Source organism: Symphodus melops, assembly GCF_947650265.1.
Source record: "Symphodus melops genome assembly, chromosome: 6".
NCBI classification, from domain to species: domain Eukaryota; kingdom Metazoa; phylum Chordata; class Actinopteri; order Labriformes; family Labridae; genus Symphodus; species Symphodus melops.
The window spans coordinates 22773747-22789090 of NC_136696.1; the positions used below are offsets into that span (position 1 = coordinate 22773747).

The 15344-nt window shown below is 40.3% G+C and overlaps 1 protein-coding gene across 1 annotated transcript in view; it reads right to left on the reverse strand.

Annotated features, from left to right (window-relative positions):
• Positions 1-1379: 1379 nt before the first annotated feature.
• Positions 1380-15344, reverse strand: part of pparab (peroxisome proliferator-activated receptor alpha b) — a 31852-nt gene continuing 17887 nt past the window's right edge. The window contains exons 3-7 of the mRNA XM_079345793.1: positions 14171-14331; positions 10986-11124; positions 5600-5799; positions 2119-2572; positions 1380-1744 (exon numbers count right to left, since the gene is read on the reverse strand). Of these exons, the coding sequence (XP_079201919.1) occupies positions 1500-1744; positions 2119-2572; positions 5600-5799; positions 10986-11124; positions 14171-14331 (1199 nt within the window). The 3' untranslated portion in view covers positions 1380-1499. The remainder of the gene's footprint in view (positions 1745-2118; positions 2573-5599; positions 5800-10985; positions 11125-14170; positions 14332-15344) is intronic.

Below are 15344 nucleotides of genomic sequence, written 5' to 3' on the forward strand. Positions count from 1 at the left end.
AAATGATCAAAACCATTCAGTTCTCTAAAAACGTGCCAGAAAGTCTCTGGTCATGTCCGACTCACTTCCTGGAATGAAAAAAAGTGCAGGTGGCCACAGACTTGTAACTGCTTTTTGCCTTTTCATTTTTAAATTGTCCCCAAACTTGACATGGAATTTCAGGGGAGAGAGAGAAAAGAGGCAAACGAAACACGTTTCACACATATGGACAACTTTCTGATGGAGAAAATCGTCTCACTTTCAAAGTCTTATCTTAATCAAAAAGTCCCATGACATCATGGTTTTCCTTTATTAAGGAAAAATAGTTCTGCTTTTCTTTTGCCATCATATTAAAATGTAAATGTAAGAACCCTGAATCTTCTGCACAAAGCACAAAATGGAAGGCATAATGAAAAAACTGAGATCAATTTGGAGGAAAAAGGCTCGACTGAGTAAGAAATTCGGAAGCAGGTGAATTCATTTCTAGTTAAGCCGCTCTAAATCTGCTAGGAAGGTGGGAATGCACTTTATCTGTGGGTTAGCTCTTGTAAAGCAAAAGCAAAACAGGATGGAGTGCCAAACATCTGAGTTTGTATTTTGTGATAAAGGCATTTAACAGAGGTCCAGGTATAAAAAAGAGTGACACGTTATGATATCGCAGGCGTGTTTGTGCTTCAGAATTGCATTGCGGTGCATGGACGCAGTGAACAGGTGGCTGTGATCATTTCAGTCTTGGAAAACTTCACAAAGTTTCGATCTTGCTACCTTTATCTGAAGTGTAAAAATACTTTTCCCCACAGAGTCTGTGGTATTACATGCTGATAACCCAAATCAAGGCTTGAATTTGAAGACGGTTATTTCCAGTATTATCACAAACTAAGGATGCCTTAGAAAACTCACAGTACAGTACAAAGAAATGATTATGTTCAGGGTTATTATGGTTATAAAAAAGGTGAATTGCTGGTGCATGAGCACCCTTCACCAGCCCTTCTTGACAGCCAATCCGACAGGAGCTGCCTTGCTTGAAAACTGCATTGTTACTGTTGTATTGCTGCCATGGAAGTTATTTGGGTGTTTATAGCTGTGAAGATATATGGCTCTTCTCTCGTTGACATCAGTTAAAAAAATCGATCAAATAAATTGCTGGAGTGGTGACCTTCAAGTTTACTGTCTTTTTTGAGGGTTGTAAAGAAGTCAGGAGGGAGATAGCCTCAGCGATCACTTTGAATATTTCAATTAGCATTCATCCAAGAGTTTGGTCAGAGATTGTACATACTGGTATCTAGATAGGGTCTTAATTAAGAAACTGTACATAGCATTGTTGCATACATGTAGTCCACACAATGGAGTGGAAACAAAAGCTAACTCTTGCTGCATTGGGTGGGGGGGTGGGGGGGGGGGGGGGGGGGGGGTGTGTTAGTGGTTCAACCTAGCTTATGACTTATGGACTCTTTTATTCTGTCCCTGAAAAAAAGGTTTTAAGTTATTGGGTTCCCTTCCTGGTTATTCATCCACAATCCTCAGTACATGTCTCTGTAGATCTCCTGGAGGAGCGGGTGCAGTGAGGTGTCCTCTGTCTTTTTGATCTCCTGCACCAGCTGTGCATGCTCAGTGACCAGCTGCCGGAGGTCGGCAAGTTTCTGCAGCAGCTTGGGAAAAAGGAAAGTGTCGTCCGGGTGATTGGCCAACAGGTGGAGCTGTAGCACCTGCACAATGCTCTCCTGCATGCGCTCGATGTGTGCCACATTCACCAGGCCTGGTCGGTCTAAGGACAGACAAAATAAAGGAAGAAGAAGGTGCCTGAGTTAAAACCAAAAAAATTGATGTTTGAATATGTAACAGAAAGACAGTAGTAGAATAGCTCCACTATTTACTTTATTTTTCTGTCACATGTAAGAATATATTTTGTGATAGAGAGCAAGTGCTTTAGGAACAAAAAGAACAATCAATCAATGAATTACTTTTTCTTTGTAATGGGCCCAATCATAACAAAAGTTATGTTGATACTCTACAAGCACATATAGGACCTTACTCTTTGTTTAACTATTTACAAAGACCCAATAATAAGATATTGTATTCCATAAGGTAAAATAACAGATTAAAACATAAATAAAGATTACATTTTCCATTCAGTCTCACCTCCACAACAGATGATAGCAGCCACAAACAAGGCCAGGTCACTGTCATCTAGCTCTAGCCCGTTAAACTTCATCGCAAACTGGAACTTGGGCTCCATCATGTCGCTGAATGGCCGCCGCAGGCTCTTGAGGAATTCTCGGGTAATGAAGCCTGAGCCGTACGCCACAAGTAGCCCATCCTTGTTCATACTTGAGGCAAGCATGGCGAAGAGGGCCTCATACACGCCATATTTCAAAAGAGTCACCTGATCATTGAGGTCCAGGCTTGAGAACCCAGGGACAGACTTAGCAAACTCTGTGAGCTCGGTGACCGTTTCCACCGATGTGCACTGGCAGCAGTGGAAAATTCGAACTTCTGCCTCCCTGTCCTTCAGTGCTCCCGCTGAGCCCACCATCTTTGCCACTAAGGTCTGCTCCGCCAGCTGGAGGGTGTCCATGTCATGGATGACAAAAGGCTGTGGACAGTAAAGAATGACATACAGTTACGAGCTTTATATTTCTTCTTTTCTAAACATAACCCCAACCCCGTTGGCTTCAATTCACTGGCTACCTTTAAAAGATAGAACAGAATTTAAGAAGAAGAAGAAAAAGAAGATATTATAAAAAAAGAAGATATTATGCTAAATTAATCCAGCGAGGGGAAATTTAATTTTACACTCTGTTATTAAAAATGCTACACACACAGGCTGAAATACGCACACATGCACAGAATCCTACAGACATGCACTAATGGAGAGGTGTCAGAAAGAGGGGGCCGCCTACAGCGAGTGCTCCTGAGCGAGAGAAGGGAGTTCGGTGGCTTGTTCAGGGGCACCTCAGCAGTGCTCAGGAACTCAACTGGCACATCTGCCAGACCAATTTACAGATTACAGAACCAGGGACCAGCAACAGACTGAGCCATGCCAGCCAAAGAGCCATACTTTGATAAATTCTCACCAAAAAAGCCTTTAATTGTTATTTGTTGTTATAAAAAACAACAACTGATAGTTGAAGTTTTTTGGATTTGCTGTTGTAACACAACACAGTCACTACAGTCCGCTTTTTAATATTTGACACACAAACTGAACTACATACGGAAAAAGATGAATCAGCTAACGTCCCTACATGAAACACTGTAGTGACTGTTGTTTACCTATAATATTTAACTGAACAGGAGTCTAGGCCTGGAGCCCTTATTGACACGGCATATTTCCACAAAGACATACTAAGCCTACGGCTACACAAATACGAATGTAACTGTCAAAAACAGACAATGAGCTCCTGAAATCTTCTTATACTATTTATGTGATATATGATATAGCTACTAAATTTTGTCAATAAAATGTAACCCAGTGTCAGATGGTTTTAAACAACCGCAGAGACATATTGCACTACTACATTAAATGTAAACAGCAGATAGGCCTGCAGTTTGTTTTCAAAGTAAAAGGTGGCCAAATGCTAACGTCAGCTAACCACAGAGGAGTTAGACCTACTTACATGAGGTAGATAAAGTCACAAAGCCCACAGCCATTGTTTCCTAAGATTCCCACAACCACATTATCTTCTCTAAACCCCTCAGCTTCACCCTTATAGGTGCTCAAAGTGGCTTAGAAGTCATTTAGTTCAAGAAATAATACTGCTGTACTCAAACGTAGCAAAGGGCTATGCTAACAGCACCAACAGTGGGCTTATTATGATGCCTTGTGTGCTTAAAAGCTTTTTGACGGAAACAGCAAGATAGACTAAAAAAACATTGGCTATTGAAGGAGGCTATAGGAACAGCCTTGCCAGCTGCTCTGTGAAGTTGTGCTCCACTAATACTTTCAGCTAAGTGCTCATGTCAGCACATAGCAAGAATACTGTTTACAGTGTTAACTCTATTAAAATTTAGCATGCTAACATTTTAACTGGCCAAGAGGGCATCAGTTAGCTAACAAGCGTGTGTACAGCAGTGCTAGCTGCTCTGTAATGATGGGCTGCAATAGTATCTTGAGCTAAGTGTTCACATCTGAAATCAGCGAGAATTATGTTAACTGCTCACTCTCTGTTATATGCTCTAGCCATGCTTAAATCGAAAAAACGTCTACTTTATTAGGTACAACACATAAAACTAACATTATGATCTGCTGGAAAAGAAAACTTTGACATCTCTTCATTAATGCATCGTCCGTGTGTGATTCAGGCCTGTGTGTGTGAGAAGCATGTCTCTACAGTAACAGAAACAGAGTGTGAACCCAAATTTCCCCCTCATGGATTATTAAAGTGCGTGTGTGTGTGTGTATATATATGTATAGAATATAAACTCAATTTTTAGCTACAGTCCCTGATTAAGTACTTATAATGTCTAGAAATCAATCCAACACTTTTGTTACAAAATCTTGAGCACACTGGAGCTCAGAGCAATTGCAACAACTTAACATTTATTAAGCTGCTTGTTTTCTGAAATACCTAAAAGCAAAACACAACCAGTCAAGTCAGATTATAAAACTGGCATGTAATTAACACTGTTATGGCTTAGTATCTACCCAGACATTGAGACTGATGAGTCATATCTGACGAGGATCTTACGACTCTATCCAAATCAGTTGAGGACCTTTTTATTGGTGTGATCTATTGTAACTGAAATATATTAGACTAGATTAGATATTAGAATTTAGCATTACAAAAATTATCTTTAATAACCAATATTCTTCTAATTCTAATAACCAGATCAAAGGTAAGCAACATGTGAGCGTTCAAACAGAGTAGAGTCTGGGCTTCAAAGTCAACTTCTGTATTGCATAAAAGTCATATGCCACCTTGAAAAGATGATCAAACATGCATTTCTTGCTGCCTTCTTGTCAATGGCTACAGATCCCACAGACTCCCCGTGTAGTATAAAAGCACACTCATCCATCTGAAGCTTTGAAGTCTATAAGCAGCGGGGGGAATGTCTGTATTTGAACATGAATGTCCACCCAAACCGACCTGTTGACCTATTTCACACATACACAAATCCACCCCTGGAATTCACAACAACTCGAGGCTGCATTCTTTTACTCCTAACTTTTATCTGGTGAAGGGAAAATTAAAGACATAACGGGCTGCAAGGTATTATTTTTGGCGAATTTGGGAATTAAAGAGTTTAGGCATGGAAGGAAAAAGGCAGCAAAGAGAGAGGTGATGTGTTCAAACACTAGCTCCTTTTACTATTTCGCTGCAATCAGATGTCTCCTTGTCGAACTTGCGAGTTGGCTCGCAATACTGATTGAGAAAGTTATTTATCTCATTGGCTGGCAGCACATACTCTCTGAGGTACTGGCTACCAGGTCATATTGAGACATTAGCTTGATTGCAAACTTTGAATGTGCTAAGAATAAGATGAAATTACTCCAAAGGGGAAAGCATAAATTAAAAGTTGCAAGACATCATGACCTTGACCTGTGAGGAAATTCTGAACAACCTCAAACACAGCATCCATTAACAAACAATATCTCACTGACCCCCTGCTCTAATGAACTTACAGGAGTGCTGGTTTTGCCAGTGAGGATGGTTCGAGCCTTGGCCTTGTTCATGTTGAAGTTCTTGAGGTAGGCCTCATAAATCTGCCGAGCCAGCGTCTTCTGGTCGGCTAGCTGAGGGTCTTCCACCTCCCTGTCCCCCGTCACCATCTCCGCTTTCAGCTTGAGCTTTTCTGACTGGGGCATCCGACCAAAACGGATGGCTGTAGGGGAAAAACAGACAGAAAGTTGGACAAAGATTACAGAATGATCTTAATCCTTCAAGTTAGGGATTAAATAAAGACATCCGCGCACATCTTGAGGGATTGTTTTTCAATATTGCTACACAGACACCTCACAGAGAACAATGAATCCAAGTAGACACACAATCAGAACATTTAATGCATCCAAAAAATATAACAATCTTTCAAAGTTAAACTCTGGGAACAGTAGCAATGAAACACAAAGCGCCAGTGATATTAGGTAAGCAGTGCTCAGGCTGTTCAACGTTTTTCTGTACCTTCGGTTTTCCTGACATCTGGTGCCAAAGCCTTATTTCTCCCAACATACGGGTCTACAGGCCGTATTCTTTCTGTTGTATTCAAAACAAGAACATCTCACATACTGTATTTCATTGAATCACACAACTTTGTAATCAGTAGGAATCTAACAGGGCTTGATCAAATACTCCTTGCTCATCAGTTATCCTATCTGAGTTTCTCATTTCTGATGTGTTTTTAAATAAATTTCAATTATCGATGAACCCAAGTGCAGCCCAAGGCCTCGATTCAGTCAAAGGTAAAACAGTTACATGTTATTTATATTTTTGTGTCTTTTTAGAGAAACATGCGGTAGAAACCGTCTCATCAAATAACATCCCTATGCCAGTACTAGAAGCACATTTTAAATCTAATGAAAATATCCTTCCAGAGAGAGGCCAGGAGGTCAGGAAAACACTAACCACTTTAACCATAGAAGGAAAGAAAAACTGATCCTCAATGTCTATTTAAGCTTTGTGATTCAGGCTGTCTCATAGTGAATGTTATAAATTTGTTCTGACAAGGACGTTCTATGAGCAATAACAGAAACAGAGTGGTGTTGAGGGATGGCCATGTCAGAATGTCCTAAATTGCACTATGATTATCACAGTGTAGTAGCTAGGTTGCTGTTAATCATAATCTGCTTTGAATGCATGAACACTGGTGTTTACATGTTGTTGTTGAGTGCAATTTGCTGAATTCGTGGAAGAAAACAACTGGCAGTCAGTTCAGCCCCAACATGACTTTACGACTACTGTTAAAATCTGTGCAAGTTATTTTTGCTCAGAGCAGTAATGTCATGTAAAGTGAGTGTTATCTCAAGACCCTTTACAAAAAGCAGGTAGAAAGACCACACTCTTTGTTACGTTTACAAAAAGCAGGTATATTACAAACACTCGGCTTAATCCATCTTGAGCACTTTCGCAAGGCAGCAAAAGTTACATTGTTGAGAAAAAAAAAACTTCCTTTTAAGAGGCAGAAATCCTCAGCCGTCTCCCAAGCTCATGACCAAACAGCCTTCACAGGCAGAGACAGCGCCGGGCTTGGAAAGGGAAAGGGGGAGATGGGATATGATGCAGAAAGAGAGATAGGGTGTGAAGTAGATGGGTGCATGAACAGCGGAGCTACAGTACAATCTGTTAGATGATAAATCATCAAAGGAACGTTACTCAATAACAGAATAGATTCAGTTACATGCTACACAACAATGCAGCTATTAGTACTGTGACTGATCTAAAAAGTGTATAACCATGTGTTAAAATGGTATTTTCCCTCGTATTACTTGCACCTATTCTCAATACATACATTTTTTTTTTTTTTTTAAAGGTTTATTTTTGGCCTTTTTGCCTTTATTGATAGGACAGTGGATAGAGTCGGAAACAGGGAGAGAGTGGGGAGAGACATGCGGGAAAGTGGCCACAGGCCGGACGCGAACCCGGGCCGCCCGCGCGAGGAGCAAAGCCTCGCAACATGGTGCGCGCGCTGCCGCTGCGCTATCGGCGCCACCCCCAATACATACATTTTGCTCTAAATGTATTTTAATCTGTAATCACAAATTATTTAAACCAACAAGAATGAAAACAGAATGGATGTCTTTTTTAATTAAAAAGGTGTACAAATCATTTGGTTTTTATACATTACATTTATAGAAATGATTATGAGAGTTGCATTTGAAGTGAGCTTCAAGACAACATTAGTTGTTTTTCTACGAGAGAATGCTGGCTTCTCTCAGACAGCCTGATCCCATTTGACTAATGAGATTAGAGGTGAACTGTTTTTAACCCCTGCTCGCCAATTTAAATGGGCATAAGCTGAAGCACACTCTCATAAACACACACACAAACACACTCACACAGTGCTCCCTGAGAAGCCGACTTCCAGCTGCATCGACCGCCTGCATTTTACAAGACTATAAACACAAAAAAGGAGATCTGATTTCCCCGTTCTCTAGCAAGCCACACATCGCTGAAACGCATCCACGCCAGCCGAGCAGGAATGAGCAGGGATGCCGAGAGATGAGGGTCCATTAGATAACTGCTCACAAAGTGGATGCAGCGTCTGAAGCCGCCAAAGCTCGACGGTGGACTCCTGGGCAGGAGCCAAGTCTAATTAAGATGAGAGGAAGTGAGCGATCTTAAGCTGACCATAAGTCCTAAGAAGCATTGTGAGGGGATGAATCTGTGAGAGAAGGGGGAGGGAGGCTAAAGGTGGGAGGGGGGCAGTCTGTCAATCCGTGAAGTCATCTGTTTTAACGGCTAATAGGTGGAAGATTATTCCAGCCTTCAAAGACCTCCTTTACTACACCTTATGTTGCATGAAGCCTTTAACATGATGCGTCTTTCACACTGCATCAGGTAAGTAGATGTTGTGTGTTTTGGTGTTTTGTTAAATTGCTGGATTAACTTGTGTCACGTGGTAATCAAAGTACATTAAAATAACTCTTGCATTCTATAACTGAGACAAGAAAAAACAGGTATGTTTTTCCCTTTATAGCATAGGGAAGTAAGTTTTTATTTTATGTTGCACACTTTATTCATCCCTGAGGGAAATTCTGGTTTACACCCTGTTATTGAGAGACATCCCACAAATAGGCCTGTAATACACACATTCACTAACAGGATCTGTGGACATGCATTAGTGGAGAGATGTTAGAGTGGGGCTACTACACACTGCAACGCAGGCAGCGCGACAGAGCTGCTGGGGGTTCAGTGCCTTGCTCAAGGGAACCTCAGCAGTACTTTTGAAGTGGTAGTCTCCAGCTACCAGAACAACTTCTATATTTTGGTCCGCACCGGGGCTTGAGCTGGCGCCACGCTGGTTCCCAACGCAAGTTCCTACCGACTTAGATAATGCAACCCCAAATAGTCCCCAAACAGTACTGAACACACAGAAATCTCTAACACTAAAACTTGTACATAAATCATTTTTAGGTTGTTAATTTATTTATTTAATGGTTAACTCATCCACAACCATTTTTACCATTATTATCACTTAAATGTTGCCTGCATGATTCGGATTTTACCCCATAGAGTGATACAGTTAATTGCTTTCTTATGATTTACATTTTAGCCAATAATTGTCCCTGATCATTAGAATTTTAGATGGATAACATTGATTTTTCTTTAAATTAATCAGAACAATCTGTTACAATTAAAAACATTTTTTGAAAGAGAATTAAAAGTCAGTGTGCTTTTTGCTGATCAATGTTGTTTCCAAGTGTAAATTTCATCTCTGCATAGAAGCTCGTCCTGTGATGTGAGGATACATCTTATTTAATAAGAAGCTGAACTTCATGATGAAGGTGCAGTATCTTCAGATTCCGCTGTCAAATCAATCGTCAATCAATAAAAATAGAGGGAAAAAGCTCTAAACTTAGCCGTTCTGCTGTCCTGTAGGCCTCCAAAGATCTGGTTTCAGAGGTCTCAAATCTCCTTCCTCCCTATCTAAGGTTACATTCAGGCAGATGAAACTCAATACAAATATACTGTAAGACGAAGTACAGCTGACAGGGATACGACTCCTGAGCTTTAAGGAAGTACTGTATCATGAAAGATCTTGCCTGCTTCTTAAGGTAACCTCTTCAGTCAGTAACATCATGGGAAACAATGAAGCTGCCTAGTCCAGCATCTGGATCAGAAGAAGATGTACTTTAATCATCCCTCGAGGGGAAATTCACTTTTACAGACTGAGGTTGAAAATGCTACACAAATATAGGTTGAATTACAGCTATTTCCAGATTTTTTGTTCACAGCAGGACTTGAACCAACGACCCTCCGATTCCCTCCCCAAGTCCCATCAGACTGAGCTACTTCCACCAGTATGGAATATCTGCAAAGTGTGCTCAGTCTATGTGTAAAGGCTCAGATTGCATTGATCTGTTTGACCTTTTTCGACTTTAAATACACTGGCGGACCAGGAAAAAAACAGCTCGCCCTCACAGATGGAGCTTTCCTCTTTTGTTTGTTTTTTACCACAATCAGTACATTGACCTTGACCAGAGGTCAGAATGCCATGTTGTATGTTTACATAGGGTAAACAGTATCCAACAGAATCTTTTACTTTGAGCTCAATATTCCTTCACAAAGATAAGAAGAGGAGAAAAAACCCAAGTCAGGCAACAAGAAGGACAAGGTTGTTTTTTAGGAGTTCAAAGATGTTGCATGTGCACGTGTTCCTGCTTGTACTTGTGCTGCAGATAAGGTGCTTTGATTGACAATCACAAGACAAAAAAAGTCAAGAACTTTTTTTTTTAACAACATAAATGTTGGTATAATAAAGGTATCCCTAAATTCAGACTTTTCCTCACTATTTACTTTTTCAATAGTTTTACATTTGACAACTATCTTTTGTTCTTTCATCATAAATGCACACTGTAAAACCAGGGCCAGAATCAATGACTGTTGTTAAACACTGTGCATGAAGTGATTTGCAATAATTACTTATATTTGACATATTGGATCCTTTAACATGTGCTTTCTTGCACTTCGAAAGCTGCAGCATGCAAACACAGATGAAGTGTATTCTGTGCATGAGTGCATACTGAAGGATTCTTTTTCTTATATAAAAATAATGGAAAACGCAGATTGACAAAATAATTATAAGCCTAAAATTTGAGGATCTCTCAGATGGCTTGTGTTCGTATTCAGTTAGGGACTTGCCTTAACAAGCAATTCCAAACAACACCCAACTGTGGTGTTAAATTACTTATGTGTGCTAATTATGTGTGTACGTGCCTGCTCGATCTTACTTGGCATCTACAAAAGTGTGCTAGTAGTGTATGTTTAGAAGTAACAAGAATCGTGTGTGTGTGTGTGTGTGTGTGTGCTGGGTTTGAAACAGTGCCCAGACCTGCCCCGCCCGTCAGGACTCACCGTTGTGGGACATGCCCACTGACAGGCACTTCTGGAAGCGGCAGTATTGGCACTTGTTGCGGTTCTTCTTTTGGATCTTGCAGCGGCGCTCGCACTTGTCGTACTCCAACTTGAGACGGATCGTTCGTCTGAAAAAACCCTGCAGGACGGAGCGCGGGAAACTAGTTAAGATGTGAATATAGCTCACATGAAGAAAACATATCTGCTGGTCGTGGAAGATATTCTCATTCACATGAAGGAGACATGAACAGTGTAGAGCAGTTTATTCAGACAATAAGCTGAGGGGGAAATCTACTGGCCTATAAAATCTCAAATACAACAGAGAATAGTTGAGAACTGCTGTTATGAAACCAAAATCATCAACATTATTGACTCTTTCTCCTCATAAAGAAAGAATCCATCAGAAATGCAGCTATTCATTCCTTTTTGGAAGCTGCCTGACAATATCACAAACATTATTTCACCATTATTCTTGCACTTGCACAACCTTGACAAAAAGACACTGTTAACTTTGGCAGAGACGGACAAAGTGGCATATTTGTGTTTGGATAGAATGGAGAAACTTACCAGGAGACTTGCTTGATACAACATTAAGCCATACTTACTTGCAATTTCAAGTTTCATCCAAAAACTGTCACTTAATGTGCCAAAATACATAAAATCACCCGGCAGTATCACAGACAAACACATCGACACACAATACAAGATAACACAGGCATGCCGCAGGCACGCGAGTAAATGTTCACTAACAATCTGATGCACAGCACGCTAACTTTAAACTGACACGCCAACACATCAATTAATAGCGCATAAATACAACCATTATATACGGGGAAGTTTATGCCCGGTCAGAACATGCTGACTCTGCTTGTGTCTACTGTCGTAAACGGATCAGTTCATGGTCATTACGGAGGTCAGACTTCTCATATTTCAATTCCATGAGGTGATAACAGGAGGAAAATGATAACAACGAGAGGCAGTATTTGTGTAAAAGACTTTTTGTTTGTCGAACCAAAAAATACATTTCATCCTTGCAAATAATTGCATAGAGTTATGTTGGACACTTGAAGTCGGAAATGTACACATTTAATTGGTTTGAAGCGCTGATTTGAGTATTGACACACTTAGTCTTTGAAGTCTGTTATACAATCATATAAACCTATACTTCCTGTTACTTTCCATGCTATAATCAAAGTCTTTCATATTGTAGTGGGAAGCAACTTAGTCATACTTTGAAGGGGAACGTTTTATGAATATTCAATTATTACTCTACACACAAACACCTGCTAAGATTTACAATCTTGAGTCTCAGATCATCTACCCATAGAAACATTAAGTACATCTACAGGCACACAGCACAATATGAATTACTAAAAGGTGGCGAGGACCAGTGGTGTCGTGGTGCCTGAAGAAGTGGGCATGCTCTTAATTTTGCCCCAAGTGTCCCATCCAGCGGAGGATAAACAACCTCTTCTAACAGTTTCATTTTTAAAAACCCATTTATTTTCCTTGGCTTCTACCTCTAGTTGAGTTTGTTATTCAAACAGCAGTGTCCACTAGAACGTTTTACGATTGTTTAGCGTTTTAACTTATTTCAAATTTACTTTTACGTTTCTTTATGAGGTTTGGATGAAATGTATTTTGCTAAACTTAATGTACAGCACTTTGGGCCACCTTGGCTGTTATGTGCTATATAAATAAAGTTGACTTGACTAACAGTGACATGAGAATCCTCTTGCATATCAACTTAACGTGTACTAGCCAATTAGAGACAGAGTAGGGAGGGTCATCCCTTCACCATCAAAGGAATTGCAGCATGATACTGAATATCAAACAGTAGTGTAATCAGAGAAGTGTCTCTATGGAGAATAAAAAATAAGTAGTTAAACTATACATATGAGTGTACAGCCTGCACCACACCACTGGATAGGACACAACCCACCCAAGTGTCTGCAAAGTGTTGGCAAACACAGCTTCGTGTATGTTAACATGCATACCATTACCAAGAACCTTTGTTGTGTTTCTGTCTTCCTCTTATTTCCTCTCAACCCTTTATTGTCAATCTTGAAATAAAAGGTGGCTCGAAATCAGGTCTAAATTCAGAGCAGCCTGTTTGGATGTATTTTTGTCACGTTATGAAAGACCTGATGGAGAAACGCTAGCTTCAGCTGATCCAGCTCATGTTGCAACTGGCATGGACTTCTCCATTATCTCCCTTTTGGCTCTTCATAGCTCACTTCTGATAGATGTTCTTTTAATGACCCTCTCCTAGAGGCAGAAGTTAGGCTGAACAAATTCACCTTGGCTTCTGTGATAATCGCTTGTTGTTCAGTTTTACAGCATTACAACTTCACCCTGCAAAGGTCACAGAGCTTGGACTCTGCCCTGTTGACCGACTCAGGACTTTGTCCAGAGCAGATACTTCTTTTTTTTTACACTGATGCATTCACAGTCCCACACGGTGTATTAACTATAGCACTAACGCTGAAAAATAATAAACTTCTACATGGATTGACATGTCTGTGAGCTGCTTCTGCTGTTGGTATGTGAATGGAACAGCATGTTGACATGATTTGCTTCCTGACATTGAAACTCCCACTGCTGTGCCACTGGATTTACAGAGAGGAGGCGAAGAACAAGGCTTTAGATTCTGCAAAGCTTTCCTTCCAAATGTATAAAAGAATACAAACTACAACAACAGTGGTTAAATAACATTTCACACACCTCCGGTTAGACTTTCTTTCCCCTTCAGTGACTCCTGAAAAAGAGCCATGGGTTGTTCTTCAACATGGTAAACACTAAACTAAAGAATTATTAACTAACACGTGACGACAAAGCATGGTATTTATGATGCATTCAGATTGGTCACAAAAAACAAGGCCTCTCGTTTTCTATCCCACTTTCTTTAGAGTAGCTTTTGAAAAAGGGGATATTGAGATTCACAATCCTAAAATTAGTTATGTTAAGAAAGTAGACTGTTTGTGGATCCAGGCTTGTTCAAACTTGAGTTATTGACAACAAATATTGACAGAGAATGAGAGAGCAGAAGTAGCAGCAGTAAAAATAAAACAAAAAAAACTGTGTAAGGTGAGAAGTAGAAAGACACCCGTTATCTGTGTGATAAGTCTTCCACACGTTCAGTTGTGTATCTGCATAGTAACGTGTGTGTGTAATCTTGGGCTCACCTTGCAGCCCTCGCAGGCGTGGACTCCATAGTGGTACCCCGAGGCACGGTCAGCACAGACTCGACACTCCAGATTGAGCGAGGAAGAAGATGAGAAGTCCTCCTGGCCCGCTGCCAACCCGTAAACAACTGACGACGGACTGGATGCTGGTGTCAGGGCATCTACAAAACAAAGGCACACAGACGATCAAACTACTGACTACACAAACATGCTGAGGCAAGGTCAGCATTGATAAGCTAATTAAAAGACATGTTTGAACAGGTTTTATGTTGTGTAGTATTCAACAAGTTTTCCAAAAATAGACCGTAACCAGCCCTACAAATTGCAATATTTCTATACTTTTGCAAGAAATCCACACACAAAATATCTGCCATGCACAATGCTGATCCTGTCCTGTATGGTGCTCTTGACCACCATAGTGTTGGTCTTTGTGCACTGAATTTCGAAAAGGAGCCTTCTCTGTTTAACATATCTTGACTTCCAATCATACGACACAGTGGCTTTTATTGCCCTGCACGTGCAGCATTATCATAACTTATTGGAAGTGGAAACACACAAAGTTTCTACGCTTGTATTTTTCCCCATTGTTGCTGTAAAGCTGCATTATTCCTCATAACCAAGTGGAGAATGTGCCCGCTTAAATAAGAACCCAATAGTTCATTATATCAAGATTGATTATGAAAATAGTTTGACAAAAAATAAAGAAGGAGTAAGTTATGAACAAAAATATTATTACAAAAAAAGTATTTGCATTGGAAAACTGCATGGGCTGCTGTGAAATTCCTCTACACTTGAGTATTTTGCAAGTTACACAGCTTGGGTCTTTTATCAAAAGCCCAAGACACACTTTCTTTATGACTGTGTGGCGCATACTGTAAACAGATGACTGGAAACTGTAGATTAATGTCACTGGGATGCTTAAAGAAGCGGTTGTAAAGTTAAAACTTCTGGAAATTCATTTCCATAGCTCCCAGATATCAGTGATGTTCCAGTACGTTGACTTGAGAAGGTATACAGGAACCAGAACTTGTTTCTCTTCAGCTGCATTTTTCTGCTCATACAAAAAAATATCTCTCTCTATTTGCATCAAACACCCCACATTGCAGCTCACAATCATTATTTTACTGATCATTTTGGTCAAGGGTCTCTCGATTAATATCCAGAAAGACTTTAA